Source organism: Littorina saxatilis, linkage group LG8 (assembly GCF_037325665.1).
Source record: "Littorina saxatilis isolate snail1 linkage group LG8, US_GU_Lsax_2.0, whole genome shotgun sequence".
In the NCBI taxonomy this organism is placed as follows: Eukaryota; Metazoa; Mollusca; class Gastropoda; order Littorinimorpha; family Littorinidae; genus Littorina; species Littorina saxatilis.
The window spans coordinates 20897043-20912042 of NC_090252.1; the positions used below are offsets into that span (position 1 = coordinate 20897043).

Here is a 15000-nt window from a genome sequence, read left to right on the forward strand (position 1 = left end):
CCTCTTTGGGTGTGGTTGTATGTCTCTATCAGTCTGTGTCTGTTGAGTGTGTGTGTGTGTGTGTGTGAGTGTGTGTGTGTCTTGAAGCATAGATTTTGGCAAGCATGATGTTTACCTATGTCTGCCGAGGCGTGCTGATGTGAACCTTGGTGCTGGCGTGTACATTCTTCCTGTGAGCTACTAGACATACAGATGTAAATAAGAGTGGTTCCTTGGGTCAGTGTTAGGTGGTGGTTGTGATGGTGGAGTGTGTTTGCGCGCGCGCGCGCGCGCGCGCGTGTGTGTGTGTGTGTGTGTGTGTGTGTGTGTGTGTGGGGGGGGGGTGGGGGGGGGTGGGGTGGGTGTGTGTGTGTGTTTTTGTGTGTGCGAGTGCGTGTGTGGGTGTGTAAGTGTATGTGTATAGGTGTGTTTGTATACACAGGCAGGTGTGTGTGTTTGTGTGTGTGTTCGTGTGCTGGTTGTTAGTGAAGGAGTGTGTGTGTGAGTGTGTGTGTGTGTGAGTGTGTGTGTGTGTGTGTGTGTGTGTGTGAGTGTGTGTGTGTGTGTACAGGTGTGTTTGTTTATACAGGTAGGTGTGTGTGTATGTGTCTATGTGCCTGTATCTGTTGCAAAGGGGTGGTGCTGATGTTGGAAACAGTAGCATTTCTCTAACACATGTACTACATAATCATACTTAAAACATTCAGTGTATACAGTCTGTTATTCAGTTTGCAACGCCATAGTTAACATGCAAGATGACACACACTGGCGCCAAGTCATACAAAATAATCAATACCACAAACCCAGTGCAAGGACCGTGCTTGTTGGCACACACGCTCAGTGCACTGGCGCATGACAAGAACGTGAATATCACTAGTTGTATGACACAATGTTTAACCCTTTCGCTGCTTGTAAGACGTTAGCTGACGTACTTCAACATGCTTCAACTAAACAACAATAGATGCTGAAGAAAACAATGTGTGTGTATGTGTGAGGGTGTGCGTGCGTCTGTGCGTTGGCGCGCGCGCGCGCGCGCGCGCGCGTGTGTGTGTGTGTGTGTGTGTGTGTGTGTGTGTGTGTGTGTGTGTGAGTGTATGTATGTGTGAGGGTGTGTGTGTGTGTGCATGCGTGCGTGCGCGCGTGTGGGTGTGTGTGTGTTTGTGTTTGTGTGTGTGTGTGTGTGTGTGTGTGTGTGTGTGTGTGTGTGTGTGTGTATCGATATGCCCCAAGGGAGATCATTCCTTTGGCAATGAAAGACGGAACGCACCCAAGTTTGATTTTTGTTATGGTTATGGTTTATAACCTTGATGAAAGGTGGTATATGATTAATATAACAAAATAGCTTCGGCCTTGGTCGATAAATATGAAACAAAAAACGATATGCTCCCCCTCGGACAGACAAAAAAGCTGGTCTGTCAACAACCCATCAAACATCTTATAATATCATCATGATGCTCCCAGTAGGCTGTCTGAAGGCATACTTTTCTGTCTGTTTTGCTCTGCTGAGAGATTTTCAGGGCCGGACTACCGGGGGGGTTATGGGGGTTGCGCAACCCCCCCTAGCCTAAACATGTACCTTACTTATTTAATTTTTTTTTTATTATTGCTTATTTTATGCCGTTTCATGCAAGGAGCGACCATTTTCCTATCTCAGAATATGACCTACCCATCAGCTTCAGGGGGCTTCGCCCCCTGACCCCCACAACGAGGGGGGGGGGGGTTCTAGGGTTTCCGGACCCCCCCCCCCCCCAGCCAAAAAAAAAAATATTGAATGAGGTATGCATTTCTTTATTTTACATTGAGTTTCAATTTTTGGGGTATTAATCAGTGACAAAATCTGCTGCCTGAAACTGGTAATGATCATCCTCAGAATGCACCAGATTGCACCATTTTGCATCCTTTTTTTCAAAATTTTCCGGGGGGGCATGCCCCCGGACCCCCCTAGCAAGCTAGGCGCTTCGCGCCGTCGGCTCGGCGCTTCGCGCCTTCACACCCATATCTTCACAATATACTTTTGAAAAAAACCACCCATAAAATGAACTGATCCGCCCCTGCTGCCAGGGGGGACATCCCCCTGGGCCACCACTGGCAACCCCCCCCCCTCCTCTTCGCCTAGTCCGGCCCTGATTTTAACAAATCTCAGAAAAAAGTCTCTGCTGACTTTAAATTGTTTCTTTCACATCGTGGATTGTGTATATGAATGTATGTTATTACAGAAGGTCTACCCACCTATGAAGCCAGTCTTGGTAGACCGGTCAACAATGGCGGATATCACCACCCAGGGTATAACGGTCAGCAGAACTTTGTTCCCATGACCATCCCCCAGCCTGCTCCAACTCGACCTATCGTGGTACGTTCCATTTCAACCTTTCTCTTTTGTATTTAAAAAATCTTTGCATTGTATTCGATCTTCTTCTGAATGAAAGAATATATAAACTGAGCAAAACATTTATTGCACCCATTTTCGTTCATTCCCATGTCATTTTATTCAAACTGTATATATGCCATTAAAGGCCCTTCACTTGGCTACCTTGCACACTTTTTGGATCAAAGATTTCTGTTTTAAGTATCACGTGACCGCCACCGAAATAAAGGTACCCCCAAGGGTAAGGATACACACACACACACACACACACACACACACACACACACACACACACACACACACACACACACACATACACACACTTGTGCACATAGACATGCATACACTGGCGCCACGCGCGCGAGAAAAAGGCCCGAGAGAGGGGATGACGTCACGATGCATTAACGTAAAACATCGAGACGTTGTCTACTTGCGTGAGCATGATTCCTGTAGTCTCGGAAATTGTACCCCAACAAAGTGGCCACGGGTGGCGTTGGATAACAAATCGAAGAATTGGTCGGCACCCACCATATTTTAGTAAGTGTGTTCCCAAGTTTTCGTGAACTTCCATCCCCAACTGTAGCCTGAGTTAGGGCACACAGATTCCTTCAATATCATGTATTATTACCAATTCAGTGCCCCATATGGCTTTTTGACCAATCAGGACGGATTCTAGGTGACCCTCTAAATGTTATAACGTTCAGGCAGGGACCCTTTTTGTTTATCAAGCTAAAAATGAACAAGACAAAGTAAAAATTTAAATCAGCAATATCAGTATGATTTATTCTAAAGAATGACACTTCAAATGCTGTCAGATAATACTCTCTTTATCTAAAAAATACCGAAAAGCGAGTTTTGTCGGTGGGTGCTTTACGGAACAGTGAGGCACCGCCCATCCTCTGAGTGTGCAATGCCGACTCGCTCACTTGAAATCTAAAATATCAAAATTCGGACAAATCAAGTGAAATTGGGTCACTCGCTTTACGTCAAATGTATCTTTACGTCATTTCCCATCCGTCTGGAGACGGTTCTAAATCTGTCGCTCTCTGTTCAACAAGAAAAAGCGAAGCAACCGAAACGCATGTTCAACATGGTTTGTTGTGTGTCAAACGCATTTGGCCTGTGAATATTCATCACGTAAGGTGTGTTACTCTGATTGACTGACCCAGGTCACGAGAATTATTTGACTGACAGGCATAATCAGGTAGGAGCGCTCCAGTTCCCATTGCGGCTGTTCTGTCTAATTCGCGGGGTCGCTTCGAAATTTCCTTTGGTCGGTAATAAAACCGTTATTTCTAATATGCTGACTGTTAGCAAATGATAACAGACATGTCTCACAAACGATATCAGCATTCGCCTAAAAGGCTCATGCTTGATATCTTTTTTCTCGACATGTCTGTTATCATTTGCTAACAGTCAAAATATTAGAAATAACTCATATTATCGGCATGAACATTTCTCAAGTTGATTACAGTATAGCGTTCGTTGGATACCTCCAGTTTCGCTGGGATAAATGTTTTTAAATCGCTTCACGCGACTTGTTTTTGTCTTGCTATTGTTTTCTCTATAATTAGGTGTCCCACATAATTACCGTTCTGGATTTGTTTTTATTTTATTCATCTGTCGTGGTAGAATAATTCTGCTGTTATCAAATGTGATCGACTTTCAATGCGCCTATCAAATAATCGCTTCTCCCCTCTTGGTCAACAACGAGGTTGAGCTGAAGCAATTAACATTCAAAAGAATAAACACGTCCCCGTCACTTGTTGGTATTATCCACGAAACAGAAGTGTTAGAAACGACAACTTATCTCAAAAAGACAGGACAGTTCGCATGAGAATTTTAATCATATCTTCTGGTTAGCACACATGACTGCTTGGGAAGGGAAATAACCCCTGTACATGTCTTGTGGTTCGAAACAGATCGCACAGCCCGGAGATGTGCAACCAGAGACCAAATGCAGCCTCATCTTGTCGACTCTCAGCGCCATGTTCTGCTTCCTGTGGTGTGGTCTCATGGCCATTGGAGTTTCCTGGCAGGTAAGCCTCCCCCCCCCCCCACTTGTTTCTGATTCCCCGACCGAGGCGATTTGTTGTTATTGCAACCCTTAAACCTTTTTTTTACCCTTCAAAACAAATACATGTGATTGTGCAGACTTTGCAAGAACATTTAGACGTCGTCGGCATCGAGAAGACACAGTTCGCTCGATTTCTGGCTCATAAAAAGCTTCGTTCAGTGTTGAAAATGAAAAAAATCATACTTCAATAAAGCAAATGTGTTGAAAGGAAACCGTTCTACCGACCCTTATGTTTTCGGCCTTGTCACTGGAAACAAAGTTGTTTTTTTTAGCCTAATAGAAAGTTTGTTTTGATCAAAGAATGTTTAAAGCTTTGTTGTTGTATTGTTTTTTCGGGGATGGTTGGGGGATAGCGGTCTCATACCCATTCGAGTCGCATGGCAGATGAAAGACACTTTGATTTGTTGAATGAATGTTCAACGTTTTGTTTTGGGATTTATTTTAGTTAATATATTTGTGAGCCTCCACCACGAAATGAGTCGCATGTCACCTCGCGCAGTTCTGCGCTAGGCTTAATACAAGTCCGGGGAGTGTCTGGTAACAGTGTGAGGGTCACCTTAGTCACAGGCTTATAACTCAAACGGTTTTCGCTCTTTTCTAAAACGGGTTTCATCACTGGATAGAGCATACACAACTCTTTAGGAAAATGTACAAATATGAAAATCATGCAAAGGTGACATGCGACTCATTTCGTGGTGGAGGGTCACACATATTGATAAACGAAAGTACCTAACCTGGTTACTGGTGTGTTTTCTTTTTATTTAGATAATCATTTGTTGTCTTTTTATTCATGTTCACTACACTGTTGGCCTCGGTTTTTGCTTTGTTTACGTATACTTTCTTGATCTAAGGCATTGTTCTGACTCCAAGTCAGTCTGTTGACCGATAGCTTTGACACGTAGGATGTCTTCTTACACAACAACGTTTGGCAGCCGAGACAATTTGACCAATATAAGTTTTGAAGCCAGGTCCAACTACCCCATAGTCCTCTGTGTCCAGGAACATCGATCATCATCATTATCATCATCATCATTAGTTCCCGGACTGTGCGAGTCGTTGGGGGGACACGAGGGCTGAGGAGGAAGAAACCCTTATCCAGGCTGTTCTATCGGGGGCTGTCGCCTCGTTGTCGGTCTCCTCGTTGTCGGATAAACTTGTCCATTGTCTTCCACGTGGGAGTCCCTCCTCGACGAATTCCACCATGTGTTTAACTGCAGCTTCTTTGACGAAATGAGAAAAAAATGTATCCCACTCAAGTATCGAAAAAATCCAAATGTAATAAAATGTCAACTTTTATTTTCAACAACAAATGCAAAAATACTGTTAAATTTAATTCACTTGATAAAAGGTATTTGAAAAGAATTTTAATCAGGTGTTGATAGGGAAAAAAAATTAAAAAAATCAAAATAATGATTTAGACAGCTGATGGCAGGGTTCTTTATTCCCACGTAATGTTACGTAGGAATGAACGAGAACGATTATTTTGGAGATTTGATTTCCACATTGTAAAACAAGTTACTTTATATTTTTTTTTTTTAACGGAACTAGTTTATGTGTATATATTGATGGAACAACCTGCATTCCTCTCTTTATTGTTCTTGTATTTGTTTGTATTTTTGCATTTTTGTATTTTTTTTTCATCTACCCCCATGGGGTTTCTAGAAATAAAAATTTGACTTGACTTGACTTGACTTGACTTGACAGTGCCCTGTAGTATGGTTTTTGAGAGGATGTCAAGCCTTGTGACATGGCCAAACTACACCAACTTCCGGGAACAGCACTGTTAATATTTTGAAGCTGTTGATTTATCAAATATGTGTGTTATGTGTGTATTCAGGCTCGTCTGCAAGTGTTGGATGGAAAATTCGCCCACGCCCGTCACAGCTTGACTGTTGCCAAGATCCTGAACTGCACGGCTCTGTTCTTTGGTCTCATTTTCTGGGGACTCCTCATTTGGTATTTGAATGCACTATTCTTTGCGTTCAGATATAGGGTGAGTGTTTTTAACTAATAGTCTTTATGTATTAATAGTTTGTTTGTTTGCTTAACGCCAAGCCGACCACGAAGGGCCAAATCAGGGCGGAGTTGCTTTGACATTTAACGTGCGCCACCCACAAGACAGAGGTCGCAGCACAGGCTTCATGTCTCACCCAGTCACATTATTCTGACACCGGACCAACCAGTCCTAGCACTAACCCCATAATGCCAGACGCCAGGCGGAGCAAGCATTAGATTGCCAATTTTAAAGTTTTAGGTATGACCCGGCCGGGGTTCGAACCCACGACCTCCCGATCACGGGGCGGACGCCTTACCACTAGGCCAACCGTGCCGGTATTGTATTAATAGGCGAATTCCAGAAATAACCCAACTTGGGTTGGTATGGGTTGTGAAAGAGTGAACACCTTTGTAGTGAGATAATATGCAAGTGTGTGTGTGTGTGTGTCTATGTGCATGTATGTATGTGTGTATGTATGTGTGTGTGTGTGTGTGTGTGTGTGTGTGTGTGTGTGTGTGTGTGTGTGTGTGTTTGTGCGTGTGTTTATGTGTGTGTGTGCGTGTATGTGTTTGTGCGCGGGCGTGTGTGTGTGCGCGGACGTGTGTGTGTGTATGTATGTGTGTATGTGTATGTGTGTGTGTGTGTGAGTGTGTGTCTTGGTGTGTGTCTTGGTGTGTGTGTGTGTGTGTGTGTCTGTGTGTCTGTGTGTCTGTGTCTGTGTCCGTCTGTCTGTCTGTCTGTCTGTCTGTCTGTCTCGATGTCTGTCTGTCTCGATGTCTGTCTGTCTGTCTCGATGTCTGTCTGTATGAATGTCTGGATGTATAAGTGTGTCTGTGTGTATGCATGCTCTTGTCAGCAGCTGCGTCGGTTTAAGTAACCCATTGATCTTCATTGGATTGTTTCTTGTTCCCAGAGAATTGGGTATTTTTGCGTGGATGGTGGTTTTGTTTTTTGTTTATAAGTACTCATCTTGGTCGTTCACAATCGAGCTAGTATGCATGTATGTCTGTCTATCTACTGGTCTTGCCTGTCTGTCGATACGTTTTCTATGTCGGTTCTTGTTGGTTTATCATATGTGACCCTCCACCACGAAATGAGTCGCATGTCGCCTCGCGCGGTTCTGCTTGATATAAGTCCGGGGAGTGTCTGGTAACAGTGTGAGGGTCACCTTAGTCACACGCGTATAACTCAAACAGTGTTCGCACTTTTCTAAAACGGGTTTCACCACTGGATAGAGCATAACATTTAGGAAAATGTAAAAATATGAAAATCATGCAAATGTGACATGCGACTCATTTCGTGGTGGAGGGTCACATATTATTATTATCTTAATTCATGTGTACCGTAATGCTTGGTTATATACTTCCTCTTTTCTTCTGCAGTGAAAGCCTTATCTGTCATGCCAGACAAGCCAGCGAGATCATTCCTTTGGCAAGAAAAGACGGAACGCACCCCAGTTTTATTTTTGTTGTGGTTATAGTTTATATCCTTGATGAAAGGTGTTATATGATTAATGTAAAGACATAGCAGTTCTTAATGTTAAACAGAATTTATTTGAGTGCTTACTAGCTTGTTCGTTTTCGTTGTTTTTTTGTTTGTTCTTTCATTGATTGATTAGTTGATTGTTTGATTGATTGATTGATTTGTTTTTTAATTTACTGGTAAGGTTTATTGTTTGTTATTTTGGATTTATGTTTGATGTGTTTGAATTTCTGTCTATTTATCTATCTACTGATTTGTTTCTTCATACATTTGCTGGTGAAGCTTACACAAGCAATGTAAAGCGTCCCAGGTACACCCGACACTTTTTATTCAATAAAAACCAGTGGAAAGCAAAATCTTAAACAAAATATATCAAAGGTCATTGCACGATGATGGTTTTGGGATTGCATGTAGGTCTTTTTAAACTATTAGTTATACTCATGATTACTGCCTATCTTAACTTAGTCATTAGTCTACCTTTTATTTATTCGAGCTTAAATGTCCGACAAACTTTAATTGTTTCATGTGTGAAAGTTGCTTCAGTTGTGATATCCCAGTGAAGCTGCTACTGTTTTTTAATAAAAAATAATGGCAAATTTTCACGAGTAAAGTTTGTTGTGAATATGTTTGGCAATGAGTAAGTACTTTGTATTGGTTAAAATGGCTACCTTTGCATGCTCTGTAATATCGCACACACACGCACGCACATACACACATGCACACACACACACACACACACACACACACACACACACGCACACACACGCACACACACACACACACACACACACACGCATACACGCACGCACACACACACACAAACACGCACACACATACACTCGCACACATACACGCACACACACACAATCACACACTTACACACACACGCAGGCACACACACACACACACACACACACACACACACACACACACACACACACTCACACATGCACGCACACACACATACAAACGGACACACATACACACACTCGCACACACGCACGCACACACATACACACACACACAAACACACACGCACACTCTCTCTCTCTCCCTCTCTCTCTCTATCTTACACTCTCTCTCTTTCTCTCCCTCTCTCTCTCTATCTCTCTCTCTCACTCTTTCTATGTCTCTCTCTCTCTCACACACACACACACACACACACACACACACACACACACACACAAACACACACACAAAACACACACACACACACACGCACAAGCAAACACACGCACAATACAACTTTTAGGCACAAGCGAGTCAGTCCTGTTTGCAGTTTGGAGAGTGCGATGATACCTGTAATGTTTGCGGCCTTTACCTAGCATGACAACTTCAAATACAATAAAACGTTGACAAACTGCTGCCTTTAGAAACGAGGAGGTGCGTGATAGTGCATTACACTTGTGTGCTTGCACTCAGCTCTAACGATACTGCGTTTGCTCAGTTTGCTTGAAGTCGACTTTTTTTTTAAGAGTGACTTAATTTAAACGAAACGGCTGCATAGCATTGAGGAAGCGTTTTGAAAAAGGTGATACAAGTCGCACACATTACATCTGCGACCAACTTGTTGAAAATCGTCGATTAGTGACGATTTACTGCAGTTTACATTTTGAGAGCTTTACACTTTGAGCTTTGTGAACTATATATGGTCATATCTATCCGCGTACTAAAACGTTTTTCGATGTTACACAAACTGATTAGGATTGTTTGTTTGACATTCTGTAGCTGTGTTCTCACTTTCTGTAAAGACCGTACATTCTGAGTTGAATTTCCTACAAGGAAAGATTCTTGTCCGCTATCGATTTAGAAAGCTTAATTGACACGTCAAAATAAAATAAAATAAAATAAAATAAAATAAAATGTTAAATAAAATTAAAAATAAAATAAAATAAAATAAAATAAAATAAAATAAAATAAAATAAAATAAAATAAAATAAAACAAAATACGATGAATCTCATTTGTGCATGTTATTCAACATCCGTTGATCTCTTGTTCATCAAATAACAACATAGTTCGCAACAACTCAGTTTGTTAAAATGCTCCAATATGGCACCATTTTCTCCGTGTACTGTCACCTGAGTAATTACTATGCACAAGCAGCCACTTGTGTGAAGAGATTGCGACACACAACGCAGGAAAGGGGATCTCTGTTAGCTTTACTATGTTTAGAATCACGTATCATTGTTTGAATGAATAGAACCAACCCTAGGATATGGGCGAGGTACCGACTTGCCTCCTCCCATTTCGACCTCGCTATGCAGAAGCTGACTTCACGCTCTGCTTGATTTCAACCTGTCCGGGGTGTCATATCGTGGCGGCACGCAGTGGCAAATCGACTTCGTAACTACACCATATACCACCATTCACTTTTAAACAGTGTGTGTGTGTGTGTGTGTGTGTGTGGGTGTGGGTGTGGGTGTATGTGTGTGTGTGTGTATGTGTGTGTGTGTGTGTGTGTACGTGTGTGTGTGTGTGTGTGTGTGTGTTTGCGAGAATTGCCTAAGAAACGCTAATTCCTCGCCACACTCGCCAAATCTAGCGTCTAAGAAACGGAGGACTGGCTGTACAAGAGCAGTACAAAACATTGAAAGGAGGAAGGCCCAGCGACTGTGCTCTCTCTGCCTGCTTCTGTGGATTAGGTCAGCACGTTTTTCGCGTGGAATTGCGTTAAGTTACCGCAAACACGTAGGCAGTCTCCAGTTATACGGCAAATAGCAGATCGTTATCATACACACACACACACACACACACACACACACACACAACTACACAAGAGGTGTCTTCTTATTCCTAGCCGAAGGAAAGCAAGTTAGAGTGCACACTGTTCAGTTCACCACTCCTTGCACGCATATGAAAGCAGCTGTGCGGGTTTGTTGCTCATGTTTAAAGAGTTTAACATGCAGGTTTCATGTTGTGAGTAAGTGCCCTACATTCTATTCGACGGATGACTGATTTTGTGTAGTTTATTAAAGTATAATACTTGTGAAAGTCCCCCCCCCCCTCCTTACCATACCTCTTTCAACCGATACCCCCATCCCTTTCCCCCGTCGCAACCCCTTCCCCCATCTTAAACTGGTTGGACGAGTTCGGGGTATACTGCATAGAACATTGCTCAAAGAAATAACATCCTGTTTATTTTACTCATTTGAATGGCGATAATAATTTAAGACCCCCCCCCCCCCTCCCATGGATGACCTACTTTCCCGTCCTTGCCATTCGCTCAAGAAGCAGGTGAGGTGTTTCTATAACATAACAGACGACTCTGTGACATTGGTGTCTCGAAACAGGGTCGATGGAGGTTTCAGAAATGTTTACTTACTGCAAGTGGAGGAGAGGCCCCTAATATGGATGTCTTTAGCTTCACGCTGATAACTAGCTTGTAATCTTGCGAAGAAGTTTAATATAGTGTTTGGTAGTTTTACTCTTTTTAGCTAGCCTTTAGGCCTAATTGGAGCAAACTAGGTTTGATAGAAATTGATCCAAAAATGAATACAGAAACATTCACAACTGGTCCTTATCAAGCGCCCATGCTCCTAATGTGGACCAGTAAAGAGGCTAATCACTGTAAAAAGGCTCACTATACTTCAAAATAGCATGATACTTTTTCTTCAGCATGCCAGAAATTCTGGTGACGTGTGAGCTCGTTTGCCCATTTGGGTTCCCCATAGTCAGCTTCACTCCGCTTTCGTTGGGTATAGGCATGCTGGGTATTTTCGTGTTTTCATAACCCACCGAACTCCGACATGGGTTACAGGATCTGTTCCGTGCGCACTTGGTCTTGTGCTTGCGTGTACACACGAAGGGGGTTAAGTCACTAGCAGGTCTGCACATAAGTTGACATGGGAGATCGGAAAAATCTTCACTCTTAACCCACCAGGCGGCAGCGACCGAGATTCGAACTGACGACCCCCCGATTAGGAGGCCGACGTCTTACCACTGCGCCACTTCGCCCGAATGATACAACTTAGTGAGCAAGTCAGACTGATTAAAAAAGGCTTCACATTTATCTGTTTCGGTTCGACGAGAAAATTATTTGAAGCACAAGAGGACATTAAAGAAACATATCAAAATACAAAGAGAAAATAAAAGAAATGTCCGTCGGTCCGTCCGTCCTCTTCTGTGTGTGTGTGTGTGTGTGTGTGTGCCTCTCTCTCTCTCTCTCTTCCTCTCTCTCTCTTCCTCTCTGTCTGTCTGTCCGTATGTCTCTCTCTCTCTCTCTCTCTCTCTCTCTCTCTCTCTCTCTCTCTCTCTCTCTCTCTCTCTCTCTCCTCCTCTCTGTACATACTTAGCAAGAGATTGCCGGCGAAGGTTACCCGAAGTTGTCACTCAGCGCTTTTTCAAGAGGCAATTGTAAAAGCAAGCTTTGTCATGAAAGACTGATGGAAAGGGCTTTCAAGTCCATGAGGAGAGAGCAGCAGACACAACAATTGCATTCGGACTTGTAAAGGATCCTACTTCATAGGTCACACATCATTACGTCCGGCTGAGTTGGCCACCGTCGTCAGCTGGATAGTTTATGTTATTCTACATACGTGAGAGAAACACTCGTGATATAATAATCGTTCAAATCACACGTGTGTATATCATGTAAATGAGGTCATATCAAGCAAGTCTGGCAGGGACCTGTTTTTCCACTGCTTATGATGCCAGAGTCACCAGAGACGAACGTCATTATAGAAAAAAAATTGCGCTCGCTAATTACCCTCGATGATTTTTTAGAACTAACACTTCACGCCACACTTTCAGAGTGACGTTTCTTTACTTTGACGTAATATATTGCACGAGGCTTTAGAAGAGATCGAGGTTCCAAAACAAGCGTCTTCAATATAGCTGCCTCGACTGCAGGAAATGTTCAGTAAAATACACGTAAGTCCAGTGTGTAAGATAAACAGAATACTACATGGCTTGCTGTGTCGTACCAGATTTGCACTCGTTGTTTTTTTCAAATAATGAACAGCTCGCTTTCGCTCGCAGTTCAATATTTAAAAAAAAAACTCGTGTAAATTTGGTACGACACAGCAAGCCATGTAGTAGGCTATTCTCTATGTCTCTGTGTTCCCGTCAAACCAACTGAGCTACACCCGTTTGTTCTTTTAAACAAAGGTGGTTAATTTATATTCAGAATTCATTCTTATCATACTGACATAATACAGTTCACTTTTGTTTTAATTTAATTTGCCAAGTTGTACCTGTTACTCATTTTCGTAAATGTTATGTCATAATGATAAGCGCACCAGCACATTGTGTGTAAAAAATGTTAGTGTCTCGGATGTTTAGTTTTTTTTTTTCCATTTGAACTTGTTTAAGTTATTAAAAATGAACGGCAGAACACAGCAACTGACGTAGATTTGGATCGTGGGTGGCACTCGAACTTCCCAGTAGTAGTATAGTAAGGGGGATCTCATGCCTTTTTGAGGACGACATTTTGAGGACGCATCTTGAGGACGCAATCTTGAAACGTCTTGAAACATCTTACGTTTTGAGACCATGTCTTGGAACGTCTTACATCTTCGTCTTCGTATACATCTTTGTCTTAACACCATCTTGAAACGTCTTACGTCTTGAGACCATGTCTTAGAACATCTTAAAACGTCTTGAAACGTCTTACGTTCAAATCTTCGTCTTGACGCCATCTTGAAACGTCTTACGTCTCCATCTTTGTTTAAATCTTCGTCTTGAAACGTCTTACGTCTTGAGTTTTGTTTAAATCTTCGTCTTGACACCATCTTGAAACGTCTTACGTCACCATCTTCGTCTCATAACATCTTACGGTCTAATCTTTGTCTTGACGCCATCTTGAAACGTCTTACGTCTCCATCTCTATCTTGACGCCATCTTGAAACGTCTTACGTCTTTATCTTTGTACAGATTGTGCAATCTTTGCCTCTAGCTCTCATTTTCTTTGTTTTTAAAATTATTTATTTTATTGTCGAGGGTATAAAATAAGGAACTTAAGGAAGTGTATGTCGACTTACAGCAATGGATCCACGATGGAAACATCCTTTTACCTGTGTCTTGACGCCGTCCTGAAACGTCTTACGTTTCCGTCTTGAACCATCCCTTAACCTGTGTCTTACGTCTCCATCTTCGTATACCATTTTGTCTTTGTCATTATCAATGTACACAGTTTTGTCTTTCCACTGACCACACCATACACTCAGAGGATAGCTGGTGGTGGTGGTGGTGGGAGGGTGCGGGGTCGATTGCATCAGACGATCAGTACACAAGGTGTTCTACATATGACAGGTCGGTATAAACTGGTCATCAAACCATGATGCAAGAGTTATTGTTGAATAAGAAGTTCCAACTGATTGTGCATACACCAACAACTTTAGTGGCACAAGCTGATGACAGATTTAAAACTCTAAGCCTAGGACATAATGAATGAGGTGGGGGACAGCAAAACAAAATAAACAACACATGGAAAGAGTGGAAGGTTGCTGGGGTCGATTGCATCAGGCTATACGGGTACATTGGGTATCAAACTTATGACAGTTCGGGGTGCAAGCTGTAATTATCAAATACGCACAGAGAGCAAACGTTCAGAGAGAGAGAGATCGAGAAAGAGAGAGAGAGAGAGAGAGAGAGAGAGAGAGAGAGAGAGAGAGAGAGAGAGAGAGAGAGAGAGAGAGAGAGAGAGAGAGAGAGAGAGAGAGAGATGACAGTGGATTATTACTTTACAGGCCATTGGCCCATGGAAAGGGGTAATATAATTATTCAGTGACTACTTTACCTAAAGCTTGCAGCGTGGAAAAACACCATAATATGGTGTAATGAATAAGACCGGTACATAGCTGCATTCTGCTCCTGTTATAGCACACGGCGGGTACAACGTGTCCCCAATGTGCAGCAAAGCGGAACGACACAAGGGTAGGATTGTACCTGTCATCATGGCCTGCCTTTTATGACAGCCAGTGTTGTGTAGACTTGTTTTTTCTGAGCCTCAGTGTACTTGTCATGCATCATGGATTACCTTTTTGCCCACCAGTGTTGTGCAGACTTGTTTTCTCTGAGCGTCAGCCTACCTGTCCTACCCCTGTTGTTATTCAACCCCACCCCCACCCCCCACCCCCACCCACACACATGCATACACACAC

The 15000-nt window shown here is 42.7% G+C and overlaps 1 protein-coding gene across 1 annotated transcript in view; it reads left to right on the forward strand.

The window, feature by feature from the left end:
• LOC138973025 (uncharacterized) overlaps positions 1–8499 on the forward strand; it is an 8941-nt gene extending 442 nt beyond the window's left edge. Inside the window, exons 2-5 of the mRNA XM_070345674.1 lie at positions 2196–2329; positions 4267–4383; positions 6259–6414; positions 7800–8499. Of these exons, the coding sequence (XP_070201775.1) occupies positions 2196–2329; positions 4267–4383; positions 6259–6414; positions 7800–7802 (410 nt within the window). The 3' untranslated portion in view covers positions 7803–8499. The remainder of the gene's footprint in view (positions 1–2195; positions 2330–4266; positions 4384–6258; positions 6415–7799) is intronic.
• Positions 8500–15000: the final 6501 nt, after the last annotated feature.